The sequence below is a fragment of the Columba livia genome, chromosome 1, assembly GCF_036013475.1.
Source record: "Columba livia isolate bColLiv1 breed racing homer chromosome 1, bColLiv1.pat.W.v2, whole genome shotgun sequence".
Lineage (NCBI taxonomy): Eukaryota > Metazoa > Chordata > Aves > Columbiformes > Columbidae > Columba > Columba livia.
In genome coordinates this window covers 142,183,164-142,203,149 of record NC_088602.1, presented here as the reverse complement: position 1 = coordinate 142,203,149, position 19,986 = coordinate 142,183,164, and the positions used below count along the sequence as shown (strand labels likewise).

General features: G+C 39.9%; 1 protein-coding gene and 1 long non-coding RNA gene across 4 annotated transcripts in view; one reads left to right on the top strand and one right to left on the bottom strand.

Moving 5' to 3' along the window:
• Positions 1–270: 270 nt before the first annotated feature.
• LOC135575669 (uncharacterized) lies at positions 271–7,881 on the top strand. Its single transcript, XR_010466868.1, has 3 exons — positions 271–992; positions 6,062–6,098; positions 6,908–7,881. It is a non-coding gene; the product is annotated as an uncharacterized LOC135575669 (long non-coding RNA).
• An 8,237-nt stretch (positions 7,882–16,118) lies between these two features.
• CCDC91 (coiled-coil domain containing 91) overlaps positions 16,119–19,986 on the bottom strand; it is a 208,254-nt gene continuing 204,386 nt past the window's right edge. For all 3 annotated transcript variants that reach the window (XM_065034097.1, XM_065034106.1, XM_065034111.1), the window contains exon 13: positions 16,119–16,286. In XM_065034097.1, the coding sequence (XP_064890169.1) occupies positions 16,134–16,286 (153 nt within the window). In that variant the 3' untranslated portion in view covers positions 16,119–16,133. The remainder of the gene's footprint in view (positions 16,287–19,986) is intronic.

Sequence of the window (19,986 nt, the reverse complement as noted above, 5' to 3'; positions counted from 1 at the left end):
AAGTCCTTCCCTGGATTTATGTGACTTTTGTGAGCTAGTCTTAAGATGATCTTTGATTTTACACACTTTTACACAATTCTATGGCCTTTAAGGGATTAGCACATTCAACAGAAGTGCGGTCACCTACCAGACAGACTTGACTGTTGTGTCCAAACGAGTGCTAATCACAATCCAGACAGCTTACACGGTGCCAGCTATCATTCACAACTACAGCTGAGTGAAGTAACATGACAGAACTAAGATTAATCATTCGGTGTGTCAGTCAAATCTTTTTGAAGTGCTTCATGTGCTGATACTTCTAAATTGTTCTTATTTCTGTTACAGAAAGAAGATTCTGACCTCAAAACCACCTTTTAAGAATGCACATTGAGGATATGGTTGAAGGAGGTGGTGGTGGAGATGATAGTTAACCAAGAAGTGTAGTACCCTGATGAATAAGCAGGTTAATCAAAGTGAAGGGAAAATGATAGCCAAACCTTGTAGCTCTCCCAAGACCCCATATTCATAGAAAATTTACTTAAAGGCACAGTCCTCAGCATTCTGTTGTCTCGTTATAATCTTACATTGAACTCAGAGCAGTTCTCTTCAGGCCATCACAGCTTGATAAAGAAAAACTAAAGAAAGCCTGGAGGCATCCTTAATTGGCTTAGAACCTTAAAAAATTAGTTCTCAAAGTACAACTTCTTTAAATAACCTACTTTGCAAGAAAGAATTGTTGCTTGCAAAACAGCAGAATGAGGTGACAACCTGGGAAAATGTGTATTACTTTTTACATTAAGAGAGGGAGAGCTGGAATAGCCTTCAGATGTATTAAATAAGAGTATCCAAGACTTCCTGTTGATTTTGATCTGCCCTACTAGCCCAGGATCTTTCCTCCCAAGGTGCCAACAGGCTCCTGTTGTCTGCTCCTTCACCCCAGATTTAATTTATTGCTGCCATAGGAGTATGAAAAGAAAGATGTGGATGGCAAGAAACCATGAAGAAAGCTGAAGGTGAGTTGAAAAAAACCCAACAACTGACTGCTGTGAGGAGAGATGTTAGTATCAGAGAGACTGTACAGAAGAAAGATGCAGTGTTTGAAGGACATGAGGTTTGTCACCAACTTTAATTCTGTGTATGGAAATGGGAAGATGGACTCTAGAAATAATCTAAAGAAAAAAAAAAAAGAAAACCAGCAATGTCGACTGCCAGCTTTAGCAATGGATGAAAACCCTCAACCCTTCTGTGAGATGTGGTGACTGGAAAAAGTAAATGTTAATGGAAAAGTTAGAAAGAAAGACATTAGGGAAAAGAGGCAGTTGTCAACTATCCAAAATGTCTGTTGAGTACTCTGAAAATGCAAGTTTTAGAGTCCCCAGGCAAGACTTCCAAGCCTCTGGAATGGCTCAAGCCACATGAATGTTAGGGAAGTGTACAAAACCACTGCTTTCCTTTGGCCCATTCACCTGGAGTTGTTAGAGTTTCCTGCCTAAAGAAAAAGAATCTGCTACAGGGAATTCAGGAAAAATAGCTGCCTGGAACCACTATCACTTTTTTAATAAAACTATAATGATGGCCAGTTCACCAAAAAATAACCAAAGTGTTGTAATCAACAGCATTCTATTTCACTGACACCAACACCAGCCAGCACAAAAAATACCAAACTTATTAGAAATGCTTCATAAATAAAAATAAGATACTTCCCCACAACAACAATGAAATGGAAATGAACATTTAATTTTACGTTTTTTACTTATAAAATGTCATCCTTCTTTCAATCACCCTTCCTTCCTCTGTTTTGTACTTTGCCATGCATAGATATGAAGCTACATCCTCATAAATGTGGCTCAGGAAAAAACTCTAAGTGAAAAGGGGTAAGGAAGAGGGGATGGAAGGTAGACTGCAAGGAAATAAAGTACCTAAATCTACATTTTTACTGAACATAGTTCTCTGCAAAAAGTTTTTCACACCAACATAGTATTAAAGGAGACATGACATGTCTTCGTCATGAAACCTGTTCATAAATCACCACAAGCAAGGCAGTGGATGGCTACTCTGGTTTGCTCGTTTTGTCCTGTACAACTATTACAGCATTCTTTCTTCCCCTTACCCAGATGGAGTTTGATGAAAACCGGAGATGAAGGTGACCATCTACACTTTGAGATTGCTTTTTTGGTTTAAGCTTGGGTTCATGATTCTTATTAACTCCTCCTCATAGGCTAGGCAGCTTGTCTGGATCCTCCATCCTCTCTTCCCTGCCCTATCCCAGCTCTCACCTTTCCCCCCACCCTGGAAGTTTTCACTTTATTTAATTTCTATAACAACTTGCTTTTCCATCTCCTCTACCACTCTCTCCCTGCTGCCTTCCTAAGGGCACATGTCTCCTCCAGCTTGTGCTTCAGGCAGGCCAGAAAATACTTTGGAAATGTCCTCCCAACCCTTCTCCCACAGGGAGTTAAACAAAATGCTAAAGGGAACACTTCAATTTTAAATTTAAAATTCTGTGGCATTCTGTCTGCTTCAGCTAAAGTGCCTGAAAGAAAAAAATTGTCCAGAGGATAAGAGATAACATGTGATAGTTTTTTATTTCTTGCTGGGGAATGCATAAACTAGAGCTGAAATGAGAAGCTGCAAAAATGTGACAGTAAAAATGCACCTCTGTGAAAATCTTGTATTCACTGAAGAGGAAGTGGAGGGATCACCAGAAGGTCCCAACTCTCTACTGATATGCCACCAAACTTTTCACCCTCACCATTCCACCACACCCTATTTTAAATCCCAGCTCAGATTATTTTTATTTTTTTAAAAATAGCTCATGATTTCGTTGGGCCTACAGCTCGCAGAGATTGTGTTGCCACTAAAAACACATAGCTAAACACAAGCGGGTAGAATTCAAAGGAATGAAGCAGATATATTTATTTATAATTTATTAAAAAGCTCTGAATACAGATTAATGTTCCTTACTCAATACTTTTTTATTGTTTCACCTGCTGTACAGTGGGAATTGAAAAGGCTGACTGGTCATCTAATCTGGCTGTAGTTGCTTTAAGTGTTTGAGGATCCTCTGAGGAAATATAAACTAAGAAACCACCCAAAGTAATACCTCCTAGCTGCCCTCTGAAGGTCAAGACTCCCCGTGAGAGAGCTCCAGGCTTTCCAAATCACAAGTGAGCAGCTTCCTGTGCACCTAATATCATTCACCCCTTCTACTAGCATTTGTCTGATTTGATCAGAGAAGGAGTCAGAGACCTGTCCTGCCACTCACGCCATGAGCCAGAAGTCTTTCTCTGCATTCCCCATAACTGTCCTTAAAGTACTTACTATATTTTTAAATATCGGTTTATTTTTGGATGCTCTGAGGAATCTTCTTGCCACTCTCTGTGCTGTGAACCCATCCCCAGGACTGGCCACTTGGAGGCCAGAAGCAGCAAGCTCAAATATGGCATTTTGATTCATCCTAGCAGGCACACGCAGTGCATAGTGCAATATTTACTGAATCCCAAGCCATAGGCTTTGTTTGAAGTTCTTTTTTAATTACCCGGTGGTATGTTCTTGCATCTTTCTTCCAGGCTCTCTTTCTCTTTTTTGGGGATTCTGTCTCAAATAATTAGATGATGATGGCTCCTCTACATCTTCTTTCTTTTTCTAAGACTCTAGTGAACTTTATTTTTGTCTCTTCTGGGCCTTCTCTTGATTATCAAATCCTGTGTTGCAGTATTCCTAAGGTCAAAGTACCCAGAATGAGATATACTGTGTTTAGTAGGGGAATCCTATTTTTAGTATAATATTAAAAGGTGATGCATGCAGCAACTGTTTTGCTTCTGTGAACTCAGGCTATGTAGAAAAAATTCAGATTAATATTTCACTTCACGGTGACCTCCGCTTTTCCCCCACCAAAAACATCCTGCAGACTCATTGCCCATTGCGCACAGATGAAGACTATATACTATTTTTGCCTCCTGGTTTCAAGAGCCAGCTGTCACCTAGTAGCTGACCTTGAGGCTGGCTGAACATTCTTGGCTTTGTCTGAAGAAGAATCATTCGTGTCATTATCAGGCTTCCAACAGTGAAGAGTATTTCTTAATTAGAGTAAGGAAATGTCAGCAACTAAAATCATTAGACCTCATTCCACCAAAGAAAAAGAATGGCTGATAGAATTACATGATGTATACCTCATGCTAACAAAGCCAGGATTTTTGTTAAAAGTAAGCAGTCCCCATTTCCTTTTGCACTGGGGCTGTAGACTCTTGCATTAGGCAAATGAAAATACAGAATAAGATTTTAAATTATAGCACAAAAACTAATGAAATGTCACTTCTGGGTTCTACAAGTTAGGTAGCAGGAAATTAATCTATGAAGTGTCCTGCTTAACTGGGATTTTTTTTTTTTTTTAATTTTTATTTCTGTAATCCAACAGAAAAAAGTATCTTGTGAACTTTTGAACCTTTAAACTTTTTTTTTTTTTTTTCAAAATATCTAAGTTAACTGGGAAAAATAAAGTTTCTAAATAAAGTCTTCCCCTAGGACGGCATTTTTGTCTTGCCAAATAAAACTAACCAAAACTTTTGTTTCTCTAGCAATTCAGCTTCCCAAGAAAAATACACCTGCAGCTATCAGGAGCTTTGCCTGAGCATGCAGGCCTTCTATTTCATGGACAACATTAGAGGGTACTTCTGCATTGTGGTAGGCTTAAGTCAAAGAAAAGGACAAGCCTGACCTTACCAGCTGAATTACACTTGAATTCAGCGGCAACCTGATATCTGCTCCAGCCTTACCCAGATTAATAACTTATTCTGCAAACTATCTCTTTGATCTCATCGAAGCTGATCCTGGACTAAGGCATGACCTGCTGTGAGGGAAGATAGGACCCGGTGCTTTTTAAGTAGGTCAGTGGCTGGGGAGGTGAGGTTTAGACATGCGCTCCCATCCTGCCCCACGTTCCTGTGTCTCTGCACCAAAATGGCTCTGCCCTTGCAAGCTCCCACCCAGGGCTGGGTAGTTCTTGATCAATGGTGGGTATGAGATCTGCAATGTAGGCTGCAATAGGCAGACATTATAGTTTTGACAACTTCAATGATTTTGTTTAATTCTTTCTACATTTGATGCTTTCACAGCGTCAGTTGACAAAGGCACGTGGTAAAGTTGCATTCTCTGCTTTCACTGCAAAACCAAACCAAAACAAAGCCAAAAAACATGAAAACCCCTTTTCCAACCTGTGTGGTTATAGGGGAAATCTTGAAAAAGTTATGTAAAAGCTTAAAAATCAGAAGGTCGTTGGGAGGGAAAGTAAAAACTCAGTCAATATTTATTTATTTATTTTAGAAATGCCGTGATTTTTAACCTAATTTCCTTATTTTGAGGGTGCTGACTTCCATTTTATGAAAGTTTCAGGTTAGCAATGCTGACATAAACAAACAAAAATCATCAATGTAATTAAATAGCTCTAGTTTATCTAAAAGCCTCTAAGCAGCCTTTTCAATATGTGCTTTACTTCGGTGACGTGATCTCTCTGGACGAGTCACACAAAATTATCAAACCAAGCACAGAGAGCCCACTGGGCTTACCTTCCTATATGCCATTCTTCAAGGCCTGATCGATATAGAACTGAGCTTCTGAACCCAGACTACCAGTGAAATGCAGTCACAATTCAGTCTAAGCCTCTGTCCCCATTAGGAGGCAGGATTTCACAATATGCCTCAAGAGCAGTTTTCAATGTTTATTATTGTACAGACTAACTAGGCAAAGCCTGCTTGGTTTAGGCATCAAATTCCCCTGATTGCTTTGAACCTCCCTTTTCTCACTCATAACGCCAGGGAAAGCTTGTAGGAACTCAGTGTTTTCTCCCAATCTCCCCTCAGGGGTGAGGAAGTAAAAAAAGAGAGAGCATCGACAGGGCGTTGTGAAAACGTCAGTCATTCCTTTCTGGAATGAGTGACCACGACCTCTCCATGGAGAACTCAAAATTTAGAACTAAAATACAGTTTGCACAGTCTTGTCCAAGAATAAGCAGCTTCTTACTGGAAAATTATTTGCTCGTCATTCAAGCCAATTTTAATGTTTAGCCTTCTCTCCAACACTGCAGGTACACGTAGAATAAAGGAGCCTGCAAAGACTCTCAGGTAGGCTGTGTTTTTTCCTGCATGCTGCTTCATTTGCTGTTGAGGGCTGCATCCCATCTTGCATCACTTGTGCCACCTCCATCATGTAGGCAAAAAGCGCATCATGGTGTTGCAACTATCTGAATCTGTGACTTTTTTTCTGGGAAGGGGTACAAGCTTCACTATGGCAAGAGTAATTCAGATTTAAGATTCTTCCTGTCCTGGTCTTGAAGCTGTCATTCCAGATTTAACAAAATTTGGAAGGCATAAGTGTAAGGGAAGTATGAAATTTCTCATAGAAACAGGTCAGCTATGAAGACCTTACTTTCTAGCTGATGCCCACATTCACCCATATACACCAGCAGCAATCCTACAGAATAATGCAGGCTTGTTTTAGTAAAGCTCAGAAGTGAACAGCAGCCTTGTAGTTGTGTCATTAAGGTTGCCTGGTACAATGCACATGCCTCTGAGTGCACATGAACACTTGTGCATGTGTTCATCTCCTCCCCCCGTTCAGGAACATGTCTGCCCCTCAACTTGGCAGCTGTTCTCTTCAAGTTTCAACCATTCAATTCATGCAGCAAAAAGTCTCCCCACAGAAAACATACTGGCTGAACCTCTTTGTTTTTCCTAGAGCAGTGCAAACAGTTATTGCAAGGGGAATGTTAGGAAGATTGTGCCTGGCAAGGAAAGCTCACTAAATAAATAAGTGATGTTAATTATCCTTTGACTATTTCAACTGAGCATTTCAAAGTGCTTTTCAAACCATTAATTAAGCTGCAATTTAGTACCATGAGGTAGTTAAATATTATTAACAGTGTTTTCTGCAGGTGGGAGACTATGACACAGAGGGTGAAGTGACCTGGATGAAGTCTGTCAGCAGCCAACCTGAGCTCCAAACCTACAAGCTTCAGCTTACCAGCTCCCTGCTTCATAAGACCTTTGTATTGTGAAAAGACATGGTTACCTCACCAAGTGTGATGAAAGCATGTGAAAATTTGAGCAGTAGATCCAGAAACTATGTGGCGTGCCACCTACACAGCAGAAGAGTGGCTGGCAGGAGGATCCCTTTCCTGGACTGCGCTGCTAACATGGCCTTGTGTTGTGTGTCCCCCATACCTTGGAGCAGCTCTTGACTAATTGTAGCCTCTGTAGTTAATTACAACCCTGATTCTGGTCCACCCAGGTACTCTGTTGCTAACATCTGGGGTCCAAGATTTCACAAACATGTCAGGCATTTAAACTGGCTCTGTACTTCTGACAAATTTTTGGATCCAGTGTTTCTCTGAAATGGCTTTACCTGTTTCAGATGCAGGACACAGCCTTTCTCCTCCTACTTCCAGTTAATTTTTCCTTCCAAATAAGTGACTGTGCGGAAGTGTTTGAGCTGAAATAGTCACTGAGTGACAGAAGTTGAGGCATCAAGGGCTGATGCTGTGAGATGCTTCCAGGACAGCCTGTATTGGTCAGTGAGTACCAGCCAAAGGAGGTGAAGTCTGAAGCTGAAGACTGACTGTTCAGAAGGAGGTGCCAAGCATTGCTTCCCAAAAGCAGGACTTTGGCAGGGGGCTGTTTCAACAGCTTCTCATAAGATCCGCATTTCATTATCTGGTTTTGAGTCCTGCCTTAGATACCACACAGTTCTTACACTCTCCCATCATCTTAGCCAGTCTTTTTCCTTTGTTTAATCACCTTAAGTCTGTTCTCAATGGAAACTCTAAATTAATGAAAGAATAAAAAACCAAGAAAATTTAAGAAGGAAGCATTCAGCTGTGAGTGTTCATCTGTGGCATGGACATTTACAGTAGAGTACAAAAGCTGGGGAGCTACTTCCACATTCAACCATCCCTCTTTTCCCCTGTTGATACATATTACACCATTTTGGTACATATTAACTTTTACTTCTTTTAAGAGATACATAACCCCTGTGGCACCTCGGAGCCACTAATGATCTACTGAACATGAACTTTCTGAAAAGCCAGCTCCTTTTTGAGGCAAGTCCATGGAGCAGCGGTGCAGACAGCCCCCAAGCTGCCAACCTCACCAACCAACTCTGAGGCAGCCCCAGCTGGTGACAGCACTTCCCAATCAGGCTGGAGCTGCACCCAGTATGTACACCAAGGGGATGACATTTTCCATGTACCTTACAGTCCATGCTATCTGGACTTTAATCCTCCCTACCACCACAGGGCAAGATTGCTGCCTGTGCACTGCAGCTGCCAGTCACCTAAATAGTGTCCAAGTGATGCTAAATACCTCTACCCCATACTTCATGCATATGGGTGAAGATACACACCTGTTTACATGTATTTCTACACATGCATACCTTTATTTGCACATTTCTCTTTCAAATGCCTAGTTAGCTAGGACATATGACAGATGCACAGATGTAGCAAGCCACTAGATGGGGCTACAGGAGGAAGAAGACAGATGTGGAATTACAGGCAATCCATCAAGACCAAACCGAGTTGTGTGTTTAGTACCCTGGCCTGTGTGGGATCTTTATTGAAAAAGATCAACCATAATAGCAGTGTGCAGCACCTGTAATCTCACCACGGGAAGGGAAGCAAGCGTGCTTTTCAGGCCAAAATGCACAGTGTTTTACCAGGAAAAAAAAACATTGTATCCCTTCAATTGTAAACTCTGGGTGAATACGCTTATACATTCAGAGCATGAGGCAGATGGTAACACACCACATGCTTGTGGATTATCCCACTTTTTCCACATTTGCATACTCAAAACCACTTTTGGTGCCCGTGGTTTAACCTCTGTTTCCCTAACTCCTGTTTATGAGTTGAGCGGTCACATGTCATCATGTTGAGTGGGAAAGTGTGTACAGGGGCTAAGGAGGTAGAAGTGGTTCCATATGCTGAAAGAACTGACTATGCCAAAGTATTAAAAAAATATAGAAAAAGGGGAAAGTGAGAGTAAAATCTTTCTAGGAGATCAGGAATCTAAAATGCTTGTGACTTCATATGAAGGAAACGGTTGTCTGCATGTGAAAGGGAAATTTATGATTTGAAATGCTGATAATATAGGTTTTGGTGTTTGGATCAGGAATGAAGGTTAGACAGATTTAGCTTCCTCTGCCTTACACACACTTAGGCTGAAGGCTGAAAGATTCCAATTGGAGTATGGGTGGTCATTGAGAGATCATGAAACTGCCGGCTTCAGTTCTTCTTTCAATTTTAAGCTGTTGATCAGAATGGGAAAAAAAAAAGAAAAAAAAAAATGAAAAAAACACATCAAAAAACATTTTAGCTATTACAAAGTTGCTGGCACAGTACTAAGTATGCACTTGTGGTTTCTTGAGACAATTCATCTAGCAAAGTCAGAGTCCTTATGCTTCAGGGAAAGGCAAACAAAACACAACAGATCCCTTTTATTCAGAGTGGGTAACAAAGGTCAAATATATTTTAATAGTAGATAATAAATGAAATACCACAAAATTATGGGAAAAAAAAATGAGAAATGGTCTTTCATATCCTAGGTTTGAATAAAAAACAGACAACAATTACGAAAATCCATTATTGCTGGATGGGGATATAGTGTTCTCTGTGTTGGCAAAACCAACTTATAGAATACTTTTGCCACCATAATCAGTTATCAGTCCTGGTAGTTGAATGGAAATTCAACCCCAAACCATATTTCTACAGTGTAAGTGTTCATTGGCGTGGAGTGCTGTACAAATTTGACAAATGAAAGGACATTTTGGTTACCAGATGTAACTGAGGTATCCAAATTTTTTTATTATATACCATGAAGCAATTTGAGAAGTCAAGATTTTTGGATGCAGGGATCCTTCTGAAAACAAAGTGTCTCTGAGAGATTTCTAGCTGGGCACCCAAAATGCAATAGATTTCTGAATATTTGGGTCAAAGTTCTTTGGTTTTCAGACTCAATTATGTAATCATAAGCTGGTCCCATAAAGGGGATTCAAAGACCAGTTTAACTGGCATTCATACAGTTCGTTATTGGTGGTCCTGAGGATTTCAGACTTGAATTGGGACTGGTTTCAGAAGTGAGACTAAGAAAAGCTGCATGTGGTTCAATAGCACTTAGCTCGGTCTTCAAGGAGAAGCAGACTTTGTGACAATCTTTGCCAATACAGCAGATGATGCGTAGACACCCCGGGGTGAAATTCCAATTTCTCTTTGCCATCAGCTTCAGTGTGGCCAGGCTTTAAACCCAGCTGTTTTAGGGACACATCTAATACTCATTTTATCAACTCAAAGACTTCCATTGACTTAAATAGGAGATGGATTATACTCTCAGAAGTCAGTTTACTCATAATCACAGCTCAGGAAAAAGTGTTCCACTTTATTATTTCAGAAGTGGAAGTAGAATGGATTGGACTGGAGGGGAGAGAAAGCAGAATGACGGTCACAGGTCAAGACTACTCCAACTAGCACCAGGGTGGCAAAAGCAAGCCTGCTTCATCCCTGTGAAAGAGATTTAGATTTCTCAGAGCAGGTCTGAATCTTTCCCTGAGGCAGGTTTAAACCTGCAAATTGTACAAAAACACTTTCCATCCAGCTAGACATCCTATTACAAACCTGTTCTATATTCTGTAAAGCTGGCGGTGGGTGGCTTTCAGTTGACTTCCTCCCCACACACACACTCACTGCCCTTTGCTGCCAAGTAAGAAAGACGAAAAATTGTATACACTTGCATTCACAAAGTGATCTCCAAAGAAACTTAATACCGGTTCAAGTCTTCCTTGTCTTATAAATCGGATTCTTTCTGTAGATTGTTTACCTACCACTTCTAGTGTGTCTCCAATAAATTAAAATCTGCTGAAGTGGTAAAATGTACGAAAGATATAGTGAATGGTCTGCAGGCTGTACAGTGGAGCCATTATTCTAAAAGGAAGTAGGAAAGGCAATCATAAAATTTTGAAAAATTATGCAATAACTTTGTAGCTATTGCCCATCTGTATTCATTACAATGATCTACTTCACAGGCATATAAATAGAACTGGCAAGTAAAAGATGTGCTCTTTGCCTCCAGATGTGGTACTAGGCTTCAGCAAATGAAATTCAATTAAAGATTTCAGAAAAAGTTTTGTAAGCGTTCATCAACAGACGAAATCTAATCACCGCTCTCTCCCACCCCCCATTTTACATTCCCACATGCTTTCTCTTATCCCCACTCAGTACACCTTTGGAAGAAAGATGACAAAATTTAATTGCTTCATTTGCAAGGCAACCCTGATACACTACACGACTTCATTCTCACAAGGCTAGAAGTCCCATAAATCACACTTACTGAGTGCACCCATTAGAGCTCCAGTATGACAACTTTATGCCTAATACTCTCCAAACAAGGACCACACAAAACTAAGACTGTAAAATTGCTGTTGACTCACAGCAGCTTTTATAACATGCACTCAGCTCAAAAAGACTTAGCTTATATGGTTTTTAATCATGTTTGGGCATAGGAGAGCTCTCACTGATTCAAGACAACATATGTTAAAAAAAGAAGAAAAAGCAGAATATATTTGGCAGAGCTCTTTCCCTTGAAGTTCCTACAGAGAAATATGTCAGTATAACAGAAAAAAGATTGTTTCATTTTGTAATGAAAGGGGATCTTGAGAAGTGTTTCTTGCTAAAATAAAAAAAAAAAAAAAAGGTATTTTATGTGTCACCACGGGAGGGAAACAGATAGGAAAGGTGGTATCTTTGAGTTAAATCCTCAACTCGTATCTGTACAAAGTCATGGAAGCAGCTAAAGCTACACACACTCACTGAAGTATTGCCATGTTGCAAGGGTACATCCTGCCTCCAAGAGTATTTGCACCATCAGGATAGTGAGCAATCTATACCATAATGGCCCTGCTTATGCCGAATCCAAGCACAGGCACAATTGCATTAATAGAATCATAAAATAGTTTGGATCAGAAGGAACCTTCAAAGTTCACCCAGTTCAACCCCCCTGCAATAAGCAGGGACATCTTCAACTCGATCAGGTTGACCAGAGTCCCGTCCAGCCTGGCCTGGAATGTCTCCAGGGATGGGGCATCCACCACCTCTCTGGGCAACCTGTGCCACTGTTTCACCACCCTCAATATAAAAAAAGTCTTCCTTCTGTCTAGTCTGAATCTCCCCTCCTTTAGTTTAAAACCATCACCCCTTGTCCTGTCATAACAGGCCCTGCTAAAAAGTCTGTCACCATCTTTCTTATAGGTCCCTTTTAAGTTTTGAAAGGCCACAATAAGGTGTTCTCAAAGCCTTCTCTTCTCCAGGCTGAACAACTCCAGCTCTCTCAGCCTTTCCTCACAGCAGAGCTGTTCCAGCCATTTGATCATTGCTACAGCAGTGTGCTAACACCAGAGAGGGGCAAGCACCAGCTGAGGAGCTGACTGGTGCTATTCATAGAGTTAGATAAACAGCTGTCCTGAGGCTCTGGCTATTCAAAAATATCCTGGTTGAACTACCCCACAAAGCTAGAAGCCTCCAAATGCAGAGGTTGACACTGCAGGCTCTTGTGGGAACAAAGGGTTCAGAAGGGGCTCCCAAGTAAATCTAAATATTTTCATGTGCTTCAGATCAGGGCTCCCATTGCTTCTCTCCAACAATGTGACATGCATCACCTCGTTTCATTGTGGATATCTTATTGCTTTGCATAATAATTTTTTATTTCTCCACCCTCCCTATGGATACAAACGAGACTGAGGGGATGAATCTTACATGTAGATGGACTTCCTTGCATTTAGAAGGCAAAACCAAGAGGTTTATACAATCAGGCCTGCATGCAAACCAATTGAAATTACAATGGTGCGTTAGAGTATATTTCTTAAGTATTCAAACCACAGCGAAAAAATTAGTTCCCCTCCACTAAACTACAAGGGGCTGGCTGAAATCCACAAAATGTGAGAAACATGGTAAAGTCTGACTGAAAGCCTGTCCTTACTTCACCCTGGAGTAAAAGAGTAGAACATATAGATAACATTAGCTGCTTTTCAGTAGGTTCCAAATACACAGCAGAGCTGTTAAGTCCCACAAACTAAATGGAGGGCTTGCAGCCGTACCCTCTCTCCTGTTCCCACACAACTAGAATTCTACCTCACATGCTTGCAGGACAGCTGCTTTCTTTCCATCCATGACCTTCATTGCCACGGGCACCAGTCTTGGGTCTGCTTCCCTACTTTATAAGTTTTAAGTTAGCACCTGCTATGCTTTTTTTTTCTCCTTGCCCTTGCCCTCACAGAAAGAGGTTTTGATAGCAACAAGTGAAAACAACCAAAAAAGTGAGCAGAACATCTCTGGATGCCTGGTTTCCTATGGATGCATGCCCTATTCCCTGTTTCTATATTCCCTATTCCCACCGTCTTTATCACATCTGCAGAATCTTCCCTCCTTCCTCTCCCCACAGTGGCATGCTGTATACCTTAGCAGTTGGCGGGGCAAGTTGTCCCAGCTGGTTTAGGGAAATGCCTGTGCTGCCTGCTCAACTGGTTGCTGCTTTCTCAGGTGAATAAGGAACTAAGTTATAACTGCCTTTTCCTCAGTGAAAGCACTGATCTAAATCTTCTCTTTCTACCCAGCTACCCCTTTTCATGAAAATTCACGGGCACTTTTCTTCACTTCTATCCCTCTACCATATTGACCTGAAATGGACTAATGAGTTCAAAGTTATTAGGAAAGATGGATGGACAGACCACAGGTTCACAGAAACATTATTTCTTTAGAAAATCAGCCTAAAAGTAATCCTGTCACACAAGCCTTTTAAGACCAGTAGTAAATAAATCGCAGTTGTAGAGTTACTATAGAGTACTGATGAGTCAACTCTGCAGATACAGTGGGTTTCATTTTCACCTAAGATTCACATAACTAAAGTTAGTCACCTGTCTAAAGCTCATCTAAGTCTCTCTGAGTCTTCTGAGGTGGCTGCCAGGGTGATTAGTGATGAAAGGTTTGGATTCCTCTGGTTTTCCCATCTGAAAATACATTACCTTGTACATATAATATCTATGCCTCATGTAGCTGCATATGGAGGTTCTTCCATTCCTGTTTCCTCATAACTGCAGGTTTCAAGCTCTCCATCATCTTTCACGGGTTTTTTATAAACCATATTTTCTACTCTGTAAGGTAGGAAAGTAATTTTATTTCTGTTTTTCAGATGAAGAACTGAAGACTCCTAGAGATCAGGATGCAAGTAAAGTATCCAGTTTCTCTGGTTTTCAGTATTTAGTTACTTGTGTACATCCGAGAAATTGAAATCACAGGCCTCAACCAAGGACTTACCAGAAATTCATGGAAAAGAAAGGAGCAGAATGTAGTTCCAAATGCCAGATTAATGCCCTACTTCCATCCTCTTCCATCCATCCCCTAACGACCTGTAATGTAGTTAGCTAAGATTTAAATAAACAAAACCAACCCAAACCAAATATATGGGGAAAAGAGATAAAATAAAGAAAAATTTCAATTTTACAGTCTTGTGTTACGGATAGTCTAGACTCAGTTGCATGCTGAGGACACTTTAAATCACCCTAGCAAATTACAGAAGTCTTGAAGAATACAAAATCGCTTTTTTGCTTGCTTAGCTTCTCCCAAACTACCACTGTTGAAAAGATATTTTGCTCTAATGAGAGTCAGCTTTTAAATCTCAGAATCCCTCCCCCCCCCCCCCAGATTAATACTATTAGAATAATTTTTTTCTATAATGGTATCTTCTAGAGGCAAAACACTACGTTGTAAGGATGGAAGCAGCTTCAAACGCTGCTTGAAGCTGGGGAAAAGAAGTCTCTCTGCAAACAAAGAAACATAAATTAAATTTTAAAAGCAATGGTTCACATTCTTTATGGGTTGGTATGAGCCTGCAGGCTGACAGATTGGGACAGTAAAGTCATGGGTGCACCCCATGAAATACAAACCAAAAGTTCCGACTAAGAAACACAGTGGTTACGGCTATTCAAGTATTCCATCTGCTTTGCTCTGTTTTTAAATAAGTACATGTGAAATATTTGGGACATATTTTTTCCCTCAAGGGAAGGGAGGATATTGTTTAGTTGTTAGACAGAGCTGGGCAACCTGAATGAAACACATGAAATAAATGGGCAACACATGAAATAAATAATGCAGAAATTGCTATAAAGCTACTTATATCACATGTGGTCTTATATATAATCCATTCCTCAGCTAAATTATCAGATAATTTCCGGGTTTCAAACATTAGTGAAAAATAAATTATTTCTTCACTCTGCCATTAAGACCAGCACTCCTTAGCAACCCTTACATGTGAACTGGGAAAGGAGAAAAACCTGTTAATCCAGCACACTTACCTAGATAGGAGCAAGCACCTCAGCACTCTTGTTATGTATCAGTGAATAGCACAGGTCTACAGTAAGAGTTGTTGGGTAATGAAGAACTTCATACTGAGAGAAATTTGAGGACTCCTTCTGTCAGTCTTAATCCCCTCTTTTTCTACAGTATTGATGCAAAAGGGGCTTAGTGAGGACTCAAAACTTAGCTCTCTCATGCTGGATGCTTTTACCACTACCTTACAATATATTAGTGCAAAGAGTGACTTGCATGTCTATGTTCATTTACTGCACTAGGGCAAATGTCTGCCAAAGAGCTATGGAAGAGATGCACCTCCATGGATGATTTATGTCACTTCAGCTATAGCACCTGTAAAACTTCTGTCTCAACTGAACCAGGGATATTCTTACAATCAAGCAAGTGTACAAGGCCTAGATCCAGTAAGAACAAAGTGTCCAAGTTACAGCACCTTGAGTCCTAAAGGGAAGCATAGGTGTTTCTGCTAGTGATCTAAACCTCCACGTAGCTGAATGAAAAGAATTAGGCACCTTCATAAGAGAAGACTGCATACTGGTAGGGAGCTACCTTGAGATTCTTGACAGTAAATGCTTAGTATGGATTGTGAGAAATTAAATATCCTAGGTTCTGCAAGCCACTTGTCCACTCTTGAGTTTAAAAAAAGATGAAAACAATGAGAAAACTCCACAAATTTTATTTAAAGTAATAAAAGAAAGAGAGAAAGACTGAAGAAGTTCTCCTTTCCATGTTTTTATCACCCAAGCAATTCTAAGCTTCAGTCAAGTTGCAGTGTCTCTGCATGTCTCACCAGAGGAATTCCAGGCAGAAATCTTACCTGAATAAAGTGCTCTCTCTGACTGTTCTTCCTCTTTGCCACTAGTTGATGAGTGTAAAGATTTTTTTCTTTTCTTTTTCTTTCTAGAACTTCCTGGAACAAGATTACATTAACATCATTAAATTCGCTTAGAAAGAATTGCCTTTCCTAGAGGATTTTAGAGTTCTTAGCATTCACACTTTTACACTGAATTTCTCAATAAAATACACCTCTCACTCACAGTCCTGGGGACACTTACCGTTTTCTTTATTTTACTTTTTTTTTTTTTTAATAGAGAAACTTTGATATGTTTCGAAACTCGAGAGACATAAAAATGAGCCAAGCCTTTACCACATAAGAAAACTTGATATGAAAAAAATCTCAATGCTTTAAGGAGACTTGACTTACTGTATGGAAACATTTAGGGATATCAGTACCAAGACCTCATTAAATGTAACTTTTCAAAAGCTACTCAGTCTATCAAGATTTCTAACAAGAATGCCTGCAGGGGTAATAATTTTATGTGTAGGACACAGGCCCTCTGGAGATGTCCATACATATACTTTAATTTGTTCTCTGTAAGTGCCTTAAAACTGCCATGCATATGTAAAAGTCTCTAGTTCCCTTAGAAGTCCATTATAGTGCATAAATTCTCATTTATCCATAAAATAGTGGGTGTTATAGTCCCAGCACTTCACCATTTATCAGTGACTGAGAGGAGAAGCGGGAATGCAGTTTCATCAAGCTGGTTGAGAACAGTCAATATAGTCCTCAGGCAGAGCTGTCATTCAGCTGGAGGGATGGGCTTACAGGAACCTTATGAAATTCAAGAATTTACTCCTTAACACCACGTAATTGTACAGCCAGGAGACTGATTTAATGGGTGGAAGTTCTGCTGAAAAGGACCTGGAAGTCCTGGGGTCCTGTTGGACAGAAGGCTGGACAGGAATCAGTACCACACTCTGGCAGCAATGAAGGCTATCAGTGTCCTGACTGATAGCAACAGGGATGTAGTCAGTTGATTGAGGGAAGCAATTATTTCCCTGTACTCAACACCTGCTTGGCCACATCCTAAATACTGCACCCAGATTTGTCCCCACACGTCCCTATCCCCTCAAACAAGAAAGACAGTTATAAACTTCAGCAGGTACAGTTGGAGGCCACCAAGATAGTCATGGAACAGAGACTCTTCAGCTGTGAGGAGAGGCTGAGGGAGCAAGGCTTATGGAGCCTGGAGAAGAGACAGCATTGTAAGAGGAAGGGAGACCTAATAACTTCCCGTATCTTCAAGGAAGTTATTCAATGATCATAAATGGAACCAACTGAGATTCGAGTTGTGTCTAAGGGAAAAAAATATAATGGTAAGGCTAACTAATCACTGGAACAGCTGCCCAGAGATGTTGTGGAATATGTGTCCTTAGAGGTTTTCAAGATCCAGCTGCCCAAAGTCTTAAGCAGCCTCACCTGAATTCAATGTTGGTTTTACTTTGAGCAAGAGGTTGAATTAGGTGACTTCCTAATTCCTTTCTAGTCTGAATGATTCTGGGATTATGACGGCAATGCACAAACAGGGAAAGCCACAAGTTTTAAATAGAAATATCTAATCAGTCTGTTGTCATGAGAAAGATCGCCATGGGAGCCAACGTCTGGAAAAGAAGCAGTTTTCCAGCATACATGACCCAAACTCTTGACTCAAACTTCCACTTAAAGTATCAGTTTTTCAGACCACTCTTGGTTCTTTTTGCTTTCTGAAGGAGAGCCCCCACTCCTGGAGTAGAAAGAGAGAAAAGGGAAAAAATCTAGTATGAGGCTGGGAAAAAGGGACAACAACATTATTTTTTCTTATTCTGTAGTTCTGTCAAATCATGTGCCATGGAAATTAAATAATTTGCATATAGTAGCTTCCCATCCCTCTTTCCCACTCAGTCTTGGCATAGGCAGGAGTTTCAAGCTCTTGAAAACAGCAATGACTCAATCCAGCCATCTCCTTAGCCCCCTGACCAGAACTGGTACAATTGGTGCCATCCTTTAGAACACAGAATGGTGCCCAGCTGTCTCTCCAGGCAGGGAGAGAAATGTTTGTAAGTACCATTGTCTCAATCTAATGTATGATCTGCAAAACTGCTAAAGGTTTTTGTTTGTTTGTTTTGGGTCAGCTATCTTAAGCCCATTCGCATGGCGTTTTTTTGGTCCTTGATCCTCTTCTACCTAAAACAAAAACAAACCTCTCAAAAAGATTTTACTCTGAAGATAGCAGTGAGGGGAACTAGATTGTTAATACTAGAGCATTGTCTGCCATTTGGGTGAGTTTTGTATGCACTATTGCAACTATGCTAAGATGCAGCTCAAGATGATGTACTAAAAGCTGTGTCCATATAGGCACAGAAACATGGAATGGAAGGAAACTTTAAAGATCGTCTTGTCCAACTCTCCTGCTGTGGGGAGAGAAATCTTCCACTAGATCAGATTGCCAGAGTACATACCTCTCAGAGGAGAACACACAGATATGACAAATAAGGTGTTTACTATGTTATGTTTACTATCAGCAACAGCCTGAGTTGTGCTGGATTTTACTTACTGAGTGTTTATATGCTTTTAATCCAAGAAGGGCAAATAAATCCTGTACATTACCATAAAAATAGCATTGTTATGGAACTGACTTGTCTTCCAAGCACACAAGTGACAAAACTTACTTTGAGAATGTCTCTTTAACTGAAAAAAAGGTATTCTATACATTACCTGTGAAGTGTAGATAACAGTGAGTCATGATTTACTAATCTGCCTTTATTTCAAAGTAAAGTTTTAGTAACATTAGTGGTTTATAATTATGACTAACCTTCAAACCACAAACAATATTAGGGAGTGATTTGTGAGCAAATGAATGTACAAGTGTTTTGGGAGGTGCCATGCCATTGTTTCCGATATCAAAGGTTAACTCCTAAATCCCAAGCCTGGCTGAAAAACAGTAGGCTCCCAAAAGTTCTTTTAATGTTATGTTTGGGGATCAACATTACTGCTTTTTCTATGTAAACCTTCTGAATTCATTTTTTCAAGCCATTTTTTAAATGAAGAAAGTTAACTAAGTACTCATTTATACAATTACATTTAAAACAAACAAAAAAATGAACAAACAAAACCAAAGACCAGATGATGCTGAAGTAGCATTCTTTCCTAATTTCTCTAAAACAACTTTCTGATTGTCTGACACTGCATTGTCTTCTTGAATGAGCAACGCCATTCCCATCCATCAGGGATTACATCAAAAAAGCAAGGTAGATAATTTATTTGTCACAGTATAATACATGCTCTTAAAAATAATTTTATATTACGTAAGACATCGAAGTATTGAACATTTTTGATACTTAAAATTTAAAACAGTTTTCAATTAAAAATTTTTCAAAATAAAAAAAAAAATGAACATTAACAATATCCTGTGCAATCTGGTGAATTCTAGGCAATTCTACTTTTTTTTTCTACTAACACATTTTTGTTTAGTTTTGAATGCTCAGTGTATCAGCAACATATTTTGCTGAAAAGTCATAATCAGCACTTGTTAGAAAGAAATCTTGGTAAACATAGCTTGTGTGTGAAACAACTTCAGTGACTAGTCCTAACAGCAAGGAGACCAAATTTTCCACTCCGTTTGTAACACCAGACCTGCACTCAAACAAGCCTTAGTTTATATAGGTGGCAACAACTGATGATCGTAATATCTTTGATTTCAAATTTCTGCTCTGAAGAAGTTATAAGTTCTTATAAGAAGAGAAATGTCTAAAAAAAATCTCTCCTAAATCAAATGTGTACAGGTACATAT